This window comes from Chelonia mydas, chromosome 9, assembly GCF_015237465.2.
Source record: "Chelonia mydas isolate rCheMyd1 chromosome 9, rCheMyd1.pri.v2, whole genome shotgun sequence".
Classification (NCBI taxonomy): Eukaryota; Metazoa; Chordata; order Testudines; family Cheloniidae; genus Chelonia; species Chelonia mydas.
This window is the reverse complement of record NC_057855.1, coordinates 31,615,647-31,631,773: the sequence shown is the minus strand read 5'-3', so window position 1 is coordinate 31,631,773 and position 16,127 is coordinate 31,615,647. Positions and strand designations below refer to the sequence as shown.

At 42.1% G+C, this 16,127-nt stretch overlaps 1 protein-coding gene across 4 annotated transcripts in view; it reads left to right on the top strand.

The window, feature by feature from the left end:
* The window catches only part of TRPC1 (transient receptor potential cation channel subfamily C member 1), a 46,846-nt gene extending 31,107 nt beyond the window's left edge, over positions 1-15,739 (top strand). For 3 of the 4 annotated variants that reach the window (XM_007054999.4, XM_037909642.2, XM_043522829.1), the window contains 4 exons: positions 3,719-3,894; positions 5,755-5,956; positions 6,560-6,754; positions 13,385-15,739. In XM_007054999.4, coding sequence (XP_007055061.1) covers positions 3,719-3,894; positions 5,755-5,956; positions 6,560-6,754; positions 13,385-13,612 — 801 coding nt within the window. In that variant the 3' untranslated portion in view covers positions 13,613-15,739. Of the gene's footprint in view, positions 1-3,718; positions 3,895-5,754; positions 5,957-6,559; positions 6,755-13,384 lie in introns of those variants that run through there. The other variant, XM_037909644.2, reaches the window with a different exon arrangement.
* The last annotated feature ends 388 nt before the right edge of the window (positions 15,740-16,127 follow it).

Here is a 16,127-nt window from a genome sequence, read left to right as displayed (position 1 = left end):
AAAGCTGGCATTCAAGGCAGTGTGGCCTTGTCCTTCCCTCCTCCCCTCCTCTACCACCCCACCCGGTGCTTCCCTCCTCCCCCACCCCTCCCAGGCTACCTTGGCAGTTAATCCCCCCCATTTGTATGACGAATTAGTAAAGAATGCATGAATTTGAAACAACAATGACTTTATTGCCTCTGCAAGCGGTGATCGAAGCGGGGAGGGGAGGGTGGTTGGCTTACAGGGAAGTAGAGTGAACAAAGGGGGCAGATTTTCATCAAGGAGAAACAAACAGAAATTTCACACCATAGCCTAGCCAGTCATGAAACTGGTTTTCAAAGCTTCTCTGATGTGCAGCGCACCCTGCTGTGCTCTTCTAACCCCCCTGGTGTCTGGCTGTGCATAATCAGTGGCCAGGCGATTTGCCTCAACCTCCCACCCCGCCATACATATCTCCCCCTTATTCTAACAGATATTCTGGAGCACACAGCAAGCAGCAATAACGGGGGGAATATTGGTTTCGCTGAGGTCTAACCGAGTCAGTAAACTGTGCCAGCGCACTTTTAAACGTCCAAATGCACATTCTACTGCCATTCTGCACTTGCTCAGCCTATAGTTGAACAGCTCCTTACTACTGTTCAGGGTGCCTATGTATGGCTTCATGAGCCATGGCATTAAGGGGTAGGCTGAGTCCCCAAGGATAACTATAGGCATTTCAACATCCCCAACGGTTATTTTCTGGTCTGGAAAGTAAGTCCCTTCCTGCAGTCATTCCCACAGACCAGGGTTCCTAAAGATGCGAGCATCATGTACCTTTCCCGGCCATCCCACGTTGATGTCGGTGAAACGTCCTTTGTGATCCACCAGTGCTTGCAGCACCACTGAAAAGTACCCCTTGCGGTTTACGTACCGGCTGCCAAGGTGGTCCGGTCCCAAGATAGGGATATGAGTTCCATCTATTGCCCCACCACAGTTAGGGAATTCCATTGCAGCAAAGCCATCCACTATGACCTGCACATTTCCCAGAGTCACTACCCTTGATAGCAGCAGCTCAGTGATTGCGTTGGCTACTTGGATCACAGCAGCCCCCACAGTAGATTTGCCCACTCCAAACTGATTCCCGACTGACCGGTAGCTGTCTGGCGTTGCAAGCTTCCAGAAGGCGATCGCCACTCGCTTGTGAACTGTGAGGGCTACTCTCATCTTGGTATTCATGCGCTTCAGGGCAGGGGAAAGCAAGTCACAAAGTTCATGAAAGTGCCCTTACGCATGCGAAAGTTTCACAGCCACTGGGAATTGTCCCAGACCTGCAACACTATGCGGTCCCACCAGTCTGTGCTTGTTTCCGGGGCCCAGAATCGGTGTTCCACAGCATGAGCCTGCCCCATTGCCACCAGGATAGCCAAACTACTGGGGCCCATTCTTTGAGAGAAGTCTGCGTCCATGTCCTCATCACTCTCCTCACTGCGCTGCGGTTGCCTCCTCGCCTGCTTTTGCAGGTTCTGGTCCTGGTTCCGCATATACTGCTGGATAATGCATATGGTGTTTAGAGCGGTCACAACTGCCGCGGTCATCTGAGCGGGCTCCATGCTTGCCATGGTATGGCAAGAGCAGAGTGGCAGCAGGAGAGGGGGGGTGGATGACAATGCTGACAGCAATATGGCACCTGCATGGAAAAAGGTAAAAAATGATTGTCGGCTGTTGCTGTCACGGAGGGAGGAGCAAGGGGTAGGCTGGCAGCAGACGGTGCAGCACGACTGCTAGCTGTTGTCATCTCCTAGGTGTTCGCCAGCAGACAGTTGTCATCGTCTCCTGGGTGCTCGCAGTGCTGCTGGCTGGGAGAGCAGCCTGAGGCCCCCTCAGGGATTGAACTCACAACTCTGGGTTTAGCAGGCCAATGCTCAAATCACTGAGCTATCCCTCTGCTGATATTCCAGGCAGGACTGAATCTCCATTAGACAAAACTTAAAGAAGAGAATGACCTGAGTCACTCCCATTTATGTACAGGCTCTGTTTTACCTGGTGATGTAAGGGCCATCATATGTGCTGTAAATATTAGATCGTGGAATAACTTTGTAGTACTTAAATGTGGGAAACAGCTCATACTGTATTTTTGTTTAAATGTCATACATTGACATAGACCTAATAATGGACTTAGGAAGCCTTATCTATACTGGAAAAATGTACCAATATAATTTGTTTTGAAAAATGATTTAGTTAAACTACTGCAGACTTTTATTTTAGGTGCACTTACATTGGTAACTTAGGGACATGCATCTAAATTAGCTGTATGTTTTTTGTGGAGTAGTAGTGTACCCCACAAATGGGTGTAGGTATGGTACTTTGTGGTCCGCACTGAATTATGCTACCTACAGTTTTGATGGCTTTAATGTCCGTATTAAATGCTCCATCTGCTCTTTAAAATGAACTTGATAAATTGTGTTGGCATTATTGTTCAGATGCAGCACACTCTGATGTTTGTTGCTTATTTGCACTTAGTTGTCATCTGCATTAAATTATGGTTGCAGGATATTGTGTGCAAATTAATGATTTACAGTTTATTGAAAGGCAGTAACTTGTTTGTTAGTGCCTGTCATTTTTTCTTAAAGATTTTGTTTTGCCTATAATAACTTAAATTGTTTTTTAAGAAATCAGTTTAACTGGTTTAAGGAAAACCATTTGTTTTACATATTTTGTAACACATTAATTATCTTGTAGCCTAATTGAGAGATTGGTGTATTGATGATTGATTAATTTCTTAGGCCGCAGTAGTCAATAAGGGGTCAGTCTAATAAGCGGCTACAGCATCAGAAAGATTATTACCAATGTCATTAGAATAAGAGATTGACGGAGCACATGAGAAACAGCTGCAATTTATCACAAGTCCCTCTATTAACAAACCCACAAAGTAGATAAAGTTTACAGTCCCACAAACCCTGAAATACAACAAAAGAAAGGGTGCAAAGTTTATAGCTCTATGATTGGCATCACTCATGTTTGTCTCTTGCTGGGGAATCTTGAAGTGTCAGTCATTATCTTCCTTATCTTCATCGTCACTTTCGTCGCCAGTGGATATCATCCTAGCGTCTCCTAAGACATGCAGGCCAAGATACAACTTTTATAATGTGCTATCCACTGGGATTCATAAATATTTCTGAAGGTTTCAACCTCTATTCCTTATTTGAACTTCCACACCCTACTACTTTTGGGATGCTCTGCTTTTCAGAGGTTAACTTGTTAGTTCCCCTTATAGTTGTTAATATGTATGTTACTCAGTCACCAGGACAACTTGCTGACACCCTATGTCTGCAAAAATCCCCATAATACTCTAAGCAACTTCATCAGGTACATTGCTAATATTTAGAAAATATATACTGCAGTTTAACAGATGTCTTCCTGTGACTGTTCCATCTTGTGACCCAGGGTCACTCCAAAGATAGCTACTCAAATCTGCCTGTTTTTAGGCCTGAGGCCTTGTTTGTCTAAGCCTAATACCTTACAGGCCTGTTGGCTAGGTGTTATAATGTTAAGTAATACTTATATTTCATCTCTATATCCTAAATGTACCTGATGTTGTCTATTCTTGGCTACAGTCCTGAATTCTGATTCAATGGTATTGACATTAAATTAAAAAAATTAGTGTTCACAGTATTTTTTTTGGTAGGGACCGAGTGAAGGAATATTGATAAGTTATTACCAATTTCCATTAACAATGAAATATTAATCTGTTCCACAGATTTCAATGGGGCAGATGTTGCAAGACTTTGGAAAATTCCTAGGGATGTTCCTTCTTGTCTTGTTCTCATTCACGATTGGATTGACCCAACTGTATGACAAAGGATTTACTGTAAATGAAGAGAAAGACTGTGCAGGGATCTTCTGTGAACAGCAAAGCAATGACACATTCCATTCGTGAGTTTTAGAATGTTAAATAAAATATTAATTTAAAAAAATCTGCTGCAGGACATTTACATTGACTCTGCAGGATATTTACCTGAGTGGTGTAGGTATACTGGAAAATTATGACCTGGATTCACCACTGTTGCAGCTCCACCAATGGTATCAACTGAACATTGATGTATTGGCAGGTCTCTAAGTAAGGATAGATAACGCACTGGTAGAAACACAAGCATCAAGTCTATTCACCAGTACTATGTGAGTGGTTTGAATTTCACAGAAGCCACAGTGTAGACTCAGCCTATGAGGCTAAAATGCCGTTCCCTAACACAATTAAGAAACTGTTTCCTCCTGTCCGCACTTGTAATAAAAAAAAAAAAAGGTATAATGTGGGCATTCCCACTTGTAGTATATAATGGTTCTAGCACGCTGTTGTTACAGTGCAGGCGGTGTGTAGAGTATTGTGATTCCTAACAATCCATTATGAAATTCCATTTTCTGTGATATTAAAAATTAGTACTGGGATAAAAATTTGCCTACAAGACCTACCTTTGGTAAGTTTTTATTTATTTATTTATTTAGCGGGGTAAACAAATTTAGTGCATATGAAGTGAGGAGTTAATAGCACCAATTTCAGCAAAGAAGTGCTGTCATTATACAAGCTTTGCTCTACTTACTGGATTAGTATCTGGATATCAACTGATGAAAAGCTACTACGCTAACCTGCCATGCTGCCTACTACAATTGTTTTTTAATACTTGTAAGTACAAAATTGTAAAAGAAGAAACATAGAAAAGTTTCAGTTTACAGATACTTTCTTCTATTTCAGTAACCTAAAGATGTCTTTACAATTTTTTGAAGACTGTTAAAATAATAATATAGATTGGAGTGCTTTGGTATTTTTTAAATTGTAGAATGACAGAGACATTACATTTGGGAGTGTATGCACAGTAACAATTTTTTCATAATGAATTCTGATAAGCAGAACATTTGCACGCTGTGGGTTGATCCGTATGTTCCTTCCTACATTAACAACTTCAAGATGAACTATAAAGACTCAAAAATGTTTATTTTTTCTAAACTATACCTATTTAAACTGTAGTGATTAGAAATTTGAGGTTTATTGTATTTTAATATGTTGTGAAGTATCTCCACAGCAGCTGGGCATGAAGTTGAAATCAAGGTGCCGTGAAGATATACTACAGTATGGCTTATAAACTCAGTGATCTGCAGATAATAAAAATGTTTCATATGCTTCCACTGAGATTATAAAGTTGAATTACTTGGTGAATTTGGTAACTGTCTGTCTGGGAGAACTATAACTTCTTCAGTGGTAGTGTCTCATGTTGTTATGTTGATCAGTTACCATTAAATACTGAACCTTCTTGCTCTTGCTCACTCACATAGGACCTGATCCAAAATTCAGTAAAGTCAACGAGAGTCTTTATAGTCACTGTGTTGGGCACTGGCTTAAGCCAATGTTGCATCTAGTTTTTTGTTTTGTTTTTGTTTGGGTTTTTTTAGGGAAGGGGTTGAGACAAAAAGTATTTTAGGGAAAACTACTATTTTAAATGTAATGATTTGAAATGGAAAGAGAGGCTCAGATATATCATCAGTTAGGGCCAGATTATGATACACTTACTGACAACTCTGTAGCACCTTACTCTGTAAGTAGCCCTGCTGATTTAAGTGGGACTGCTTATGATGTAGAGAACTATTCAACATAAATAACAGTATCCGTCTGGCCCTTAATTAGTAATAATTGAATGAGTCTGGCAGTTCATGCTGAATAATAGAATTCACTTTAATTTCTTTTACATTTATGTGGAGGTTTTTTAATATGTGATCTAACCATAGATTATTTTGTTTTTGTAGGTTTATTGGCACCTGCTTTGCTCTGTTCTGGTACATATTCTCCCTAGCACATGTAGCAATCTTTGTCACTAGATTTAGATACGGTGAAGAATTGCAGTCTTTTGTGGGCGCTGTTATTGTTGGTACCTACAACGTAGTGGTTGTGATTGTCCTTACCAAGCTCTTAGTGGCAATGCTTCATAAAAGCTTTCAGCTGATAGCAGTAAGTAAATTAATTATTATGTATTATTTTTAAGTCAAAGTGTCAGCAATGTTCTTGGTGCTGTACCAGAGAAAGTTATTGTCTACGCTAAGGATTCTAGTCTAATGCCTGACTGTGGAAACACGCGCATGAGTAACTTTATGCATGCAAGTAGTTTCATTGAGTTCACATGCATAAGTATTTGTAGGGTCATGAACTGAATGGCAGAGATCAGACAAGAATGTTTGGCTTCTTTATTTTCCCTGTTTTAATTGTATCAAAATATTGTAGTGTTAAAAATTTTAGAAGTGCGGACATGTGGAAATGGAAGATTAAGTCTAATGGCAGCTGAGTCTAGAATCAGTTTTTGTCAGTTCATTGAACCTTTTGGTTAGTTTAGATATTTCTTTAAAGTGCATTTAACATGTGAGTTATACACACTAGTAGTTGACTTTTTTTATGCCATAGCATATATTGATGAATTTATTCATTGTTAGTGTTTAAGGTACTGGAAAATATAAACCACGTAAAGTTACTAACATAAATTCTCATAACATTGCATATTTTTTTGCAGACTCTCTTGCTCATTTTACCACTCTTATCTTAATATTTCTGTTATTTTAGAATCATGAAGACAAAGAATGGAAATTTGCTCGTGCCAAGCTTTGGCTTAGCTACTTTGATGATAAATGCACACTACCTCCACCTTTCAATGTCATTCCTTCTCCCAAGACTATCTGCTATCTCGTCAACAGCCTTAGTAAATGGATCAGCTCTCATACTTCAACTGGCAAAGTCAAACGTCAGAATAGCCTAAAGGTAAGAAATTGTCTGGAAAGTTAAGTGTATGTTAACAATCATACAAATATTCCTTGCTAAAATGAACCTAAGAGAATTTATCTTGTTATCTACTTGGAAGTTCCTATGATGCTGTGGGTGGTATAATAAATAAATCACAATAATATATTCTAAGTATAGTCTTAGTTATATCCAAAATAATGGTTAAGCTGATAGGGGATTCAGTTGATGAAGAATTAAAAAGTAAGAATATAATTGCCCATCAACATGATTTTTATGGAAAATAGTTCTTATCAAACAAACCTGATGTAATTCTTTGAAGAGATTATAAGTTTAGTTGATGAAGGTAATTGAGTAAATGTAATATACTTATGTAAGATCTTTGATGTAGTACCACATGACACACTGATTCAAAATTAGCACTATACAATATCTGCAGAGTCCACATTAAATGAAATAAGAACTGGCTAACTGACAGAGCATAAAAATAGTTGTCAGTGGGGAATTCTTATCAAATGCAGGGCAGGGGGCGGAGGATCTAGTGGGATTCTGCAATGATCAGTAAAAGCCTGATGCTATTCAGCAGTTTTGTCAGTGATCTGGAAGTAAATATAAAATCACTGCTAATAAAATTGGTGGCTGACACAAAGATTGGTTGAGTGGTATATAATGATGACAACAGGGCAGTCATGTAGAGCGATTGGGATTACTTGGTAACCTGGGCCCATTCAGACAAAATGTGTTTAAATACAGCCAATACAAAGTTATATATCCAGGACCAAATAACGCAGGCCATACCTGTAGAACGGGGGACTGTAAATTCTGGAATGCAGTGATTATGTAAAGGATTTAGGGGTCTTGTTGGACAAGCAACTCAACATGAGCTCCAGTGTGATACTGTGACAAAAAAGAGCTAATGTATTCTTTGAATGTACAAATAGGGAAGTAATGAGTAGGAGTAGGGAGGTGATTTTTATCTCTGTATACGGGGTTGGTGAGATCAATGATAATATACCATGTAACAGTTCTGTTGCCTGCATTTTAAAAAGGATGTTGAAATATTGAAGAGGGTGCAGCAAGCACCACAAAAATGATTTCAGGGCTGGAGAAAATGCCTTACAACAATGAGAGATTTAAAAATCTCAGTCTGTGTAGTTTATCAGAAAGAAGATTGATTGATTACAGCATATAAGTATCTTCACAGGGAGAAAATATGGGCTACTAAAAGCTTATTTAATCTAGTGGGAAAAGGCATGACTGGAACCAATGATAGCTGGAAGCTGAAGCCAGAAAATTCATTGTTTAAAATGTATTTCTCATTTCTAATTTGAGAGTGCTTAACCTTTGGAACAAACTACCAAGAGAAGTGGTGGATTATGTCCTCAAATCAAGATTGGATGTCTTTCTGGAAGATGCTTTAGCCAAACACAAGTTGTTAAACTCAAGATGGGGTAACTGGGTGAAATATAATGGCCTGTGATATAGAGAAAATCAGACCGGATGACATAATGGTCCCTTCTGGCCTTAAACTTTCTTAGTCTATGGGTATGTCTACACTACAAAATTAGGTCGATATTATAGAAGTTGATTTTTAGAAATAGATTTTATACAGTCGATTGCGTATGTCCACACTAAGCACATTAAGTTGGAGTGTGTCCTCACTACCGTGACTAGCATCGACTTACGGAGCGGTGCACTGTCAGTAGCTATCCCACAGTTCCCGCAGTCTCTGCCGCCCATTGGAATTCTGGGTTAAGCTCCCAAAGCCTGAGGGGGCAAAAACATTGTCGCGGGTGGTTTTGGGTACATGTTGCCAGTCGCCCCTCCCTCCGTGAAAGCAACGGCAGACAATTGTTTTGCACCTTTTTTCCATGTGGACGCCATACTGCTTTCAGCAGACGGTGCAGTAGGACTGCTAACTATTGTCATCCACCACTTCTGCAGCAACTCTTCTCTGCTGCTATTGTCTCAATAGCGAATTTCTCCATGTTGTCTGTCATGGGCTCCCGGGTACATGTGTTCTTCCTCGGGAAATGGTGTGCGGTGCTAACCATTGTTCTCCACCGCTTCTGCTGCAAAGCTGCTCTCATCAATCCACCTCGCAGGTCCTCTCGTCATTCTCTATAAATAACTATTCTTATGGCATCCATCATCAGCCACTGCTTCCGTTGCAACTCTACTCTCCTGCAGACGCCATACCACGGCAAGCATGGAGCCCACGCAGATCATCGCGGCAGTTATGAGCATTGTAAACATCTCGCGCATTATCCTGCAGTATGTGCAGAACCAAAACCTGCAAGAGGAGGCGACCGCAGTGTGGTGAGGGGAGTGATGAGGACATGGACATAGACTTCTCTCAAAGAATGGGCCCCGGTAGTTTGGCTATCCTGGTGGCAATGGGGTAGGCTCATGCTGTGGAACACCGATTCTGGGCCCCGGAAACAAGCACAGACTGGTGGGACCGCATAGTGTTGCAGGTCTGGGACAATTCCCAGTGGCTGCGAAACTTTCGCATGCGTAAGGGCGCTTTCATGAACTTTGTGACTTGCTTTCCCCTGCCCTGAAGCGCCAGAATACCAAGATGAGAGTAGCCCTCACAGTTCACAAGCGAGTGGCGATAGCCTTCTGGAAGCTTGCAACGCCAGACAGCTACCGGTCAGTCGGGAATCAGTTTGGAGTGGGCAAATCTACTGAGGGGACTGCTGTGATCCAAGTAGCCAACGCAATCACTGAGCTGCTACTGTCAAGGGTAGTGACTCTGGGAAACGTGCAGGTCATAGTGGATGGCTTTGCTGCAAAGGGATTCCCTAACTGTGGTGGGGTGATAGACGGTAACTCATATCCCTATCTTGGGACTGGACCACCTTGGCAGCCAGTACGTAAACCGCAAGGGGTACTTTTCAATGGTGCTGCAAGCACTAATGGATCACAAGGGATGTTTCACCGACATCAACGTGGGATGGCCGGGAAAGGTACATGACGCTCGCATCTTCAGGAACTCTGGTCTGTTTGAACAGCTGCAGGAAGGGACTTACTTTCCAGACCAGAAAATAACTGTTGGGGATGTTGAAATGCCTATAGTTATCCTTGGGGACTCAGCCTACCCCTTAATGCCATGGTTTATGAAGCCATACATAGGCACCCTGGACAGTAGTAAAGAACTGTTCAACTATAGGCTCAGCAAGTGCAGAATGGTGGTAGAATGTGCATTTGGACGTTTAAAAGTGTGCTGGCGCAGTTTACTGACTCGCTTAGACCTCAGGGAAACCAGTATTCCCATTGTTATTACTGCTTGCTGTGTGCTCCACTATATCTGTGAGAGTAAGGGGGAGACATTTATGGCGGGGTGGGAGGTTGAGGCAAATCGCCTGGCCGCTGATTACACGCAGCCAGACACCAGGGCAATTAGAAGAGCACATCAGGGCGTGCTGCACATCAGAGAAGCTTTGAAAACCAGTTTCATGACTGGCCAGGCTATGGTGTGAAATTTCTGTTTGTTTCTCCTTGATGAAAACCCGCCCCCTTGGTTCACTCTACTTCCCTGTAAGCCAACTGCCCTCTCCCCTTCGATCACCACTTGCAGAGGCAATAAAATCATTGTTGTTTCAAATTCATGCATTCTTTATTAATTCATCACAAAATAGGGTGATAACTGCCAAGGTAGCCTGGGAGGGGTGGGGGAGGAGCGAAGAACTGGTGGGGTGGTGGACGAGGGGAGGAGGAAAGGACAAGGTTACACTGACGTTCAAAACTATTTTAATGCCAGCCTTCTGTTGCTTGGGCAGTCCTCTGGGGTGGAGTGGTTGGTTGCCCGGAGTCCCCACCACCACGTTCTTGGGCGTCTGGGTGAGGAGGCTATGGAAACTGGGGAGGAGGGCGGGCGGTTACACGGGCTGCAGCGGCGGTCTGTGATCCTGCTGCCTTTCCTGCAGCTCCACCAGACGCTGGAGCTTATCAATTTGTTCCCTCAGTAGCCTCAGCATTGCATCCTGCCTACTCTCATCACGCTGATGCCACCTCTCCTCTTGCTCCCGCAACCTCTCATCTTTCTCGTCCCTCCTGTCCTCACGTTCATTTTCTGCTTTCCTGGACTCTGCCATTGTTTGCCTCCACAGTGCTCTTTCAGTGTGGAAGGACTGCATAAGCTCAGAGAACATTTCATCACGAGTGCATTTTTTTCCCCTTCTTATCTGCGCTAGCCTCTGGGATGGAGATGATAGGGGGAGCGTTGAAACATTTTCAGCTGCGGGAGGAAAAAAAGGGAGAGTAGTATTTAAAAAGACACATTTTAGAGAACAATGGGTAGACTCTTTCATGGTGAACCAAGCTGTTAACATTACATAGCACGTGTGCTTTTGGTACAAGGTTGCATTTTGCCTCTTATATTGAGGGCCTGCCAGTTTGGTGTGAGAGATCACACACGCAGGGCTGGCGGGCAACAGAATTCAGCTTGCAGACAGACATGGTAAGCCACAGTCTTTTGGCTTCTTCAACCTTCCTAACATGTGGGAATGGTTTCAAACAGCAGCGCTCTCCTTTCCCATACCAAGCACCCGTTGGGTTGGCCATTTAAAAGGAGGGGCTGCGGTTTTCGGGTTAACGTGCAGCACAAACCCAACTAAATCTCCCCCACCCCAATTCTCTGGGATGATCACTTCAGCTCTCCTCCCACCACGTGACTAGTATCAGGGAAGATCCCTGCCAGCCAAACGTGAACAGCTCAGCATGAACGGGCCCTCCCCCACCGCATGGCTAAAAGCGGGGATGATTTCTTTTCAGCCACAGGCAAACAGCCAAGCAGGAACTGCCAAGCACCTCTGAGTGTCCCCTTTATAATGTCCCTGGAGGATTTTTGCTCCATCCCCAGACACGTTAACAGACTTTTCCAGTAGCTGTACTGGCCGTGAATGCATCCCAAGTCTTCAGGGCAAATTAATCATTAAATCCGCTTGCTTTTAAACCATGTATTATATTTACAAAGGTACACTCACCAGAGGTGCCTTCTCCGGCTTCATGGTCTGGGAGCCTGCCTTGGGAGGGTTGGGAGGGTATTGGCTCCAGGGTGATAAACAGTTCCTGGCTGTCAGGGAGAACGGCTTCTCTGCTTGCCTGTTGTGCGCTATCCTCCTCCTCCTCCTCAAAATCCTCATCCCTGTTGCGTGAGACTCCCCCTTTGCAGGTGTCCACCAGCAGGGGTGGGGTAGTGGTAGGGACAACCACTAGAATTGCATGCAGCTGATCATAGAAGCGGCATGTCTGGGGCTCTGACCCAGAGTGGCCGTTTGTCTCTTTGGTTTTTCGGTAGGCTTGCCTGAGCTCCTTAATTTTCACGCGGCACTGCTGCAGGTCCCTGTTATAGCCTCTGTCCATCATGCCCTTGGAGATTTTTTCAAATATATTGGCATTTCGTCGTTTGGAACGGAGTTCTGTTAGCATGGATTCATCTCCCCATACAGCGATCAGATCCAGTACCTCCCGTTTGGTCCATGCTGGAGCTCTTTTGTGATTCTGGGACTACATGGTCACCTGTGTTGATGAGCTCGCCACGCTGGCCAAACAGGAAATAAAATTCAGAAGTTCCCGGTGCTTTTCCTGTGTACCGGGCTAGTGCATCTGAGTTGAAAGTGCTGTCCAGAGCGGTCACAATGGAGCACTCTGGGATAGCTCCCGGAGGCCAATACCATTGAATTGCATCCACCCTACCCCAAATCTGACCTGGCGATGTTGATTTCAGCACTAATCCCCTCATTGGGGAGGAGTACAGAAATCGATTTTAAGAGCCCTTTAAGTCGACAAAAATGGCTTTGTGTGGACGGGTGAAGTGTTAAATCGATCTAACGCTGCTAAATTCGACCTAAACTTGTAGTGTAGAGCAGGGCTATGAATCCAAAATATAACTGTCGGCACAGAACAAGAACAAAAATATTTATTTCAGATTTTAATTGAGGTTTTTAATTAAGGCTGGCATAATTTTCATGTTTCAACAAAACAAAACCTGTTAACCAAATCTTTAATGGCCCTGCTGCTTGATGTAAAACCTGTTAACACTTTTTTCTTCAGTGTTGAAATTTGTAATAATTTTGAAAATGGTGCAGTTAGAATATGCTAAAGGTGGGGGGGACAACTAATTTTAAACATGTCACATGACATGTCAAAATAAATAACCAAAAAAGGAACACTGGAGTCTCTTAATTTTTTTTTGGTTTTACATTTTCTTTAAATAAACATAGTTAATGTACCCTATAATTATGCATACTAATTGCTACTGCTCCTTCTTGCAGCCAAAAATATTTCAAGCAAACCAGACTGAAAGACTGTACAGAACGTACATTTAAGTATAGAAATACTATTAATGACTAGATGATGGAAATCTCATACATCTGTATAACTTTTTCCAAGCCAGTTAGATTAAAAGACTTTCATTTCTGCTTTATGAATTGGGCATTGTAGGCCTGATTTTTATCTCAAAAGGCTGTACGCATTGTCACATGCATATACACAAGTTGAAAATTGGTACATACAGATTTCCAATTTGTGTGCACATATGTGGTGTTGTCCGTGCAATTGTACATAGGCTTCAGGGCTCAAAAATTAAATTAACACATAAAAATAAATCCCTTTTGTTTAGTAAACCTATATCTTTGTTTAAAGGAATGGAGAAATCTGAAGCAAAAGAGGGACGAGAATTACCAAAAGGTGATGTGTTGTTTAGTCCATCGTTACTTAACCTCCATGAGACAAAAGATGCAAAGCACGGATCAAGCAACTGTGGAAAATCTCAATGAACTCCGGCAAGATTTATCAAAATTCCGAAATGAAATGAGGGATCTGCTTGGCTTTCGGACATCTAAATATGCTATGTTTTATCCAAGAAATTAAGGTCCAGCTTTTAGAACATGTCTAACTGTAGTTGAAAATGTTGGCCTAAGTCTGTTGTTGCCAGACCAATAGAAAAGCAAATTTTTTGCGCAACCTTAAATTTGAAAATGTATTTGCATGAGTTTCAGCTAAGTTCAAAAGATGTGGAAATGAATGCAAAAACTATCATTCTTTTAAAGCTCTTTAAGTGTGTAATGTACAGTATGTAAAATATGTATATAGCATTTTACAATAAATGTTCCCCAAAATACGGATTTTGACAGGTCACATTACAGCTATCAGGCTTCAGGTCTTCATAGCTGGCATGTTGCATTTATTTCCCCTATTTTTGCTGTTTTGTCCCTCTTGGTTACTGCTTTTTCAAGTTGTGGGAAAAGGTGGAGATCTTAACAATACTTAAAAATATACCTGGTGCTTTCGTAATAGAAATGTAACCAGTATATGATTTAAAGTAGGTTGCAATAGAAAGTTAAAGACTGCATGACTCTGAAAATGACAGTTTTTGTACATGATGCTGTTGACTGAATATTAATAACTGTAAAACATTGGGAAATGAAATTTGTGATTTGTTCCCTGAAAATTGCAGGGTAGTGGGGATGCTGAAATCTTGAACATAGAGCCAAAGTAAACTATCCATCTCCCGAACTTTCATGGATCCATTTAAAATAGTTATGTCCTCTCAAAAACATGTGAAGATTTTTCATGAGTGTACATTTGCAATATGCAACTCTTGAGATCTGGGAATTTTTTTAAAAATTAGCCTCTTAATTTTCAGTAGTGTTCAGAAACCTTGTGTATCTGGATTACACACAGTTGTTCTTTGGCATAGGAAAACATTTTTAAACAAGAATTAGATATCGGTCTAGAGCATGAATGTCACTTGTTTGCAAGGCTAAATATTTCTTGTCCATTAAAACAAATGGAAATATTGTACAATTATTTCTGTGTAAGAACATACACTATGCCTGTACATTGGAAGATATGCAGTTCAGAAGGCTCTGTTTTAGAGTATGTATACACCGCAGCTGTGAGTGTGTTTTCCAGCACAATAGAACTCCTGGGGGAATTCTGAGCCAAAAAAGTATTAAAAATTCTGCAACAAAAAATTAAAAATGTTGCACACATTTTAAAATTCTGCAAATGTATTTGTCAAAATAACACTACATAATAACGCCAGTTTCAATTATTTTGGTAATTTATTTCAAAATATCTATCAGCAGGTATGTCGGTAACAATACAGACAGACACACAAATTCCCCCAGGAGTAGAAAGTTAAAGAAACCCCTGTGACAATCCAGTTCCTGTTTCTCTGCCCCCTTCTGCCAACAGAGCCAAGTCCTGGGGGCCCCCCAGCCCAGATACTCACACCTACTCCAACCCAGAGCGCAGCCGCAGGGCCCTCCTTAGCCCAGAGACATCTGCCCCCTCTCTCCCTCCCCTCTGCCCCAGAGCCCAGCCGCACTCCCCCCAATGCGCCCCTCTACCCCTCAGAACCCAGGAGAAACAGCCTGATGCTCACTGCCATCTCCTTCTCTCAGGGCATGCAGGGAACTGAAGCTGCTGGGAGCCCTCTAGCCCCTCCCTCTCCCCCCAGCAGTGTCTTCTATGTGTGAGCTGGGCTCTGCTGGGTCCAGCGGCCCCTCCTGGCAACCAGCAGCACAGCAGCCCATTTCTGTGGGGGAAAGGAAATTCTGCCTGCACACAACATGAATTTCTGCAAAATTCTGCCGTGCGCAGTGGCACAGAATTCCCCCAGGAGTAACAATAGACAGACTTGCTAAAAGTAGCAGCGTAGCTGTGGGTATCACAGGTTGTGACTTTTTCTAACCATCCGAGTATGTATCTAGGGAGCCCAGGCAGGTTTGTACTCAGGCAGCTAGCCCAAGTTGCTGCCCACACTATCCCACCTACACAGCTATTTCTAGCACGCTAGCTTGAGCAGAGTTAGTGTGTGTCTGGCTACTTGTGTTGAGAAGCACCCTCCCAGCTGCAGTGTAGATGTACCCTGTGAGAGATTTTTTCATATCCTATTTTAAATTTATCTTGATATTTTGTGTTCTTCCTGAATTTACTGCTTCCAACTGTAAGGTGTTTGTATCAGAATTATTATTAAACATCATAATTATTTGTGACTTTTATTCTTCTTACAATGGAAAGTAGGGGCTTTCTGTGATAGAGGGTACAGTGTATCTTCATATGCTTGTGTATAATTCAAGTTGACAAACTATAATTGAGAAAATGTGAGACTCCTGTATTTTTTTAATATGAAAAACACATATTTATGACAGAGGATTGTTTGGCAGTAATACTGTGGAGGCAGTGTTCTCCTAACATTCTGGGTTGGATATCAGATAATTAGTGAGTCTTAAGGCCAAAAGGCGCAGGTAGCCACAGTGGCCTATAACCATAACTGATCCTGGGGCTTAGAGAGAAGTTGAGGCTTTTGTCAATGTTCCCCCTTTTGAGGAAGTTCTTATAAAATATTTCTTGTAAAAGTAATATATTTTCTGTACTA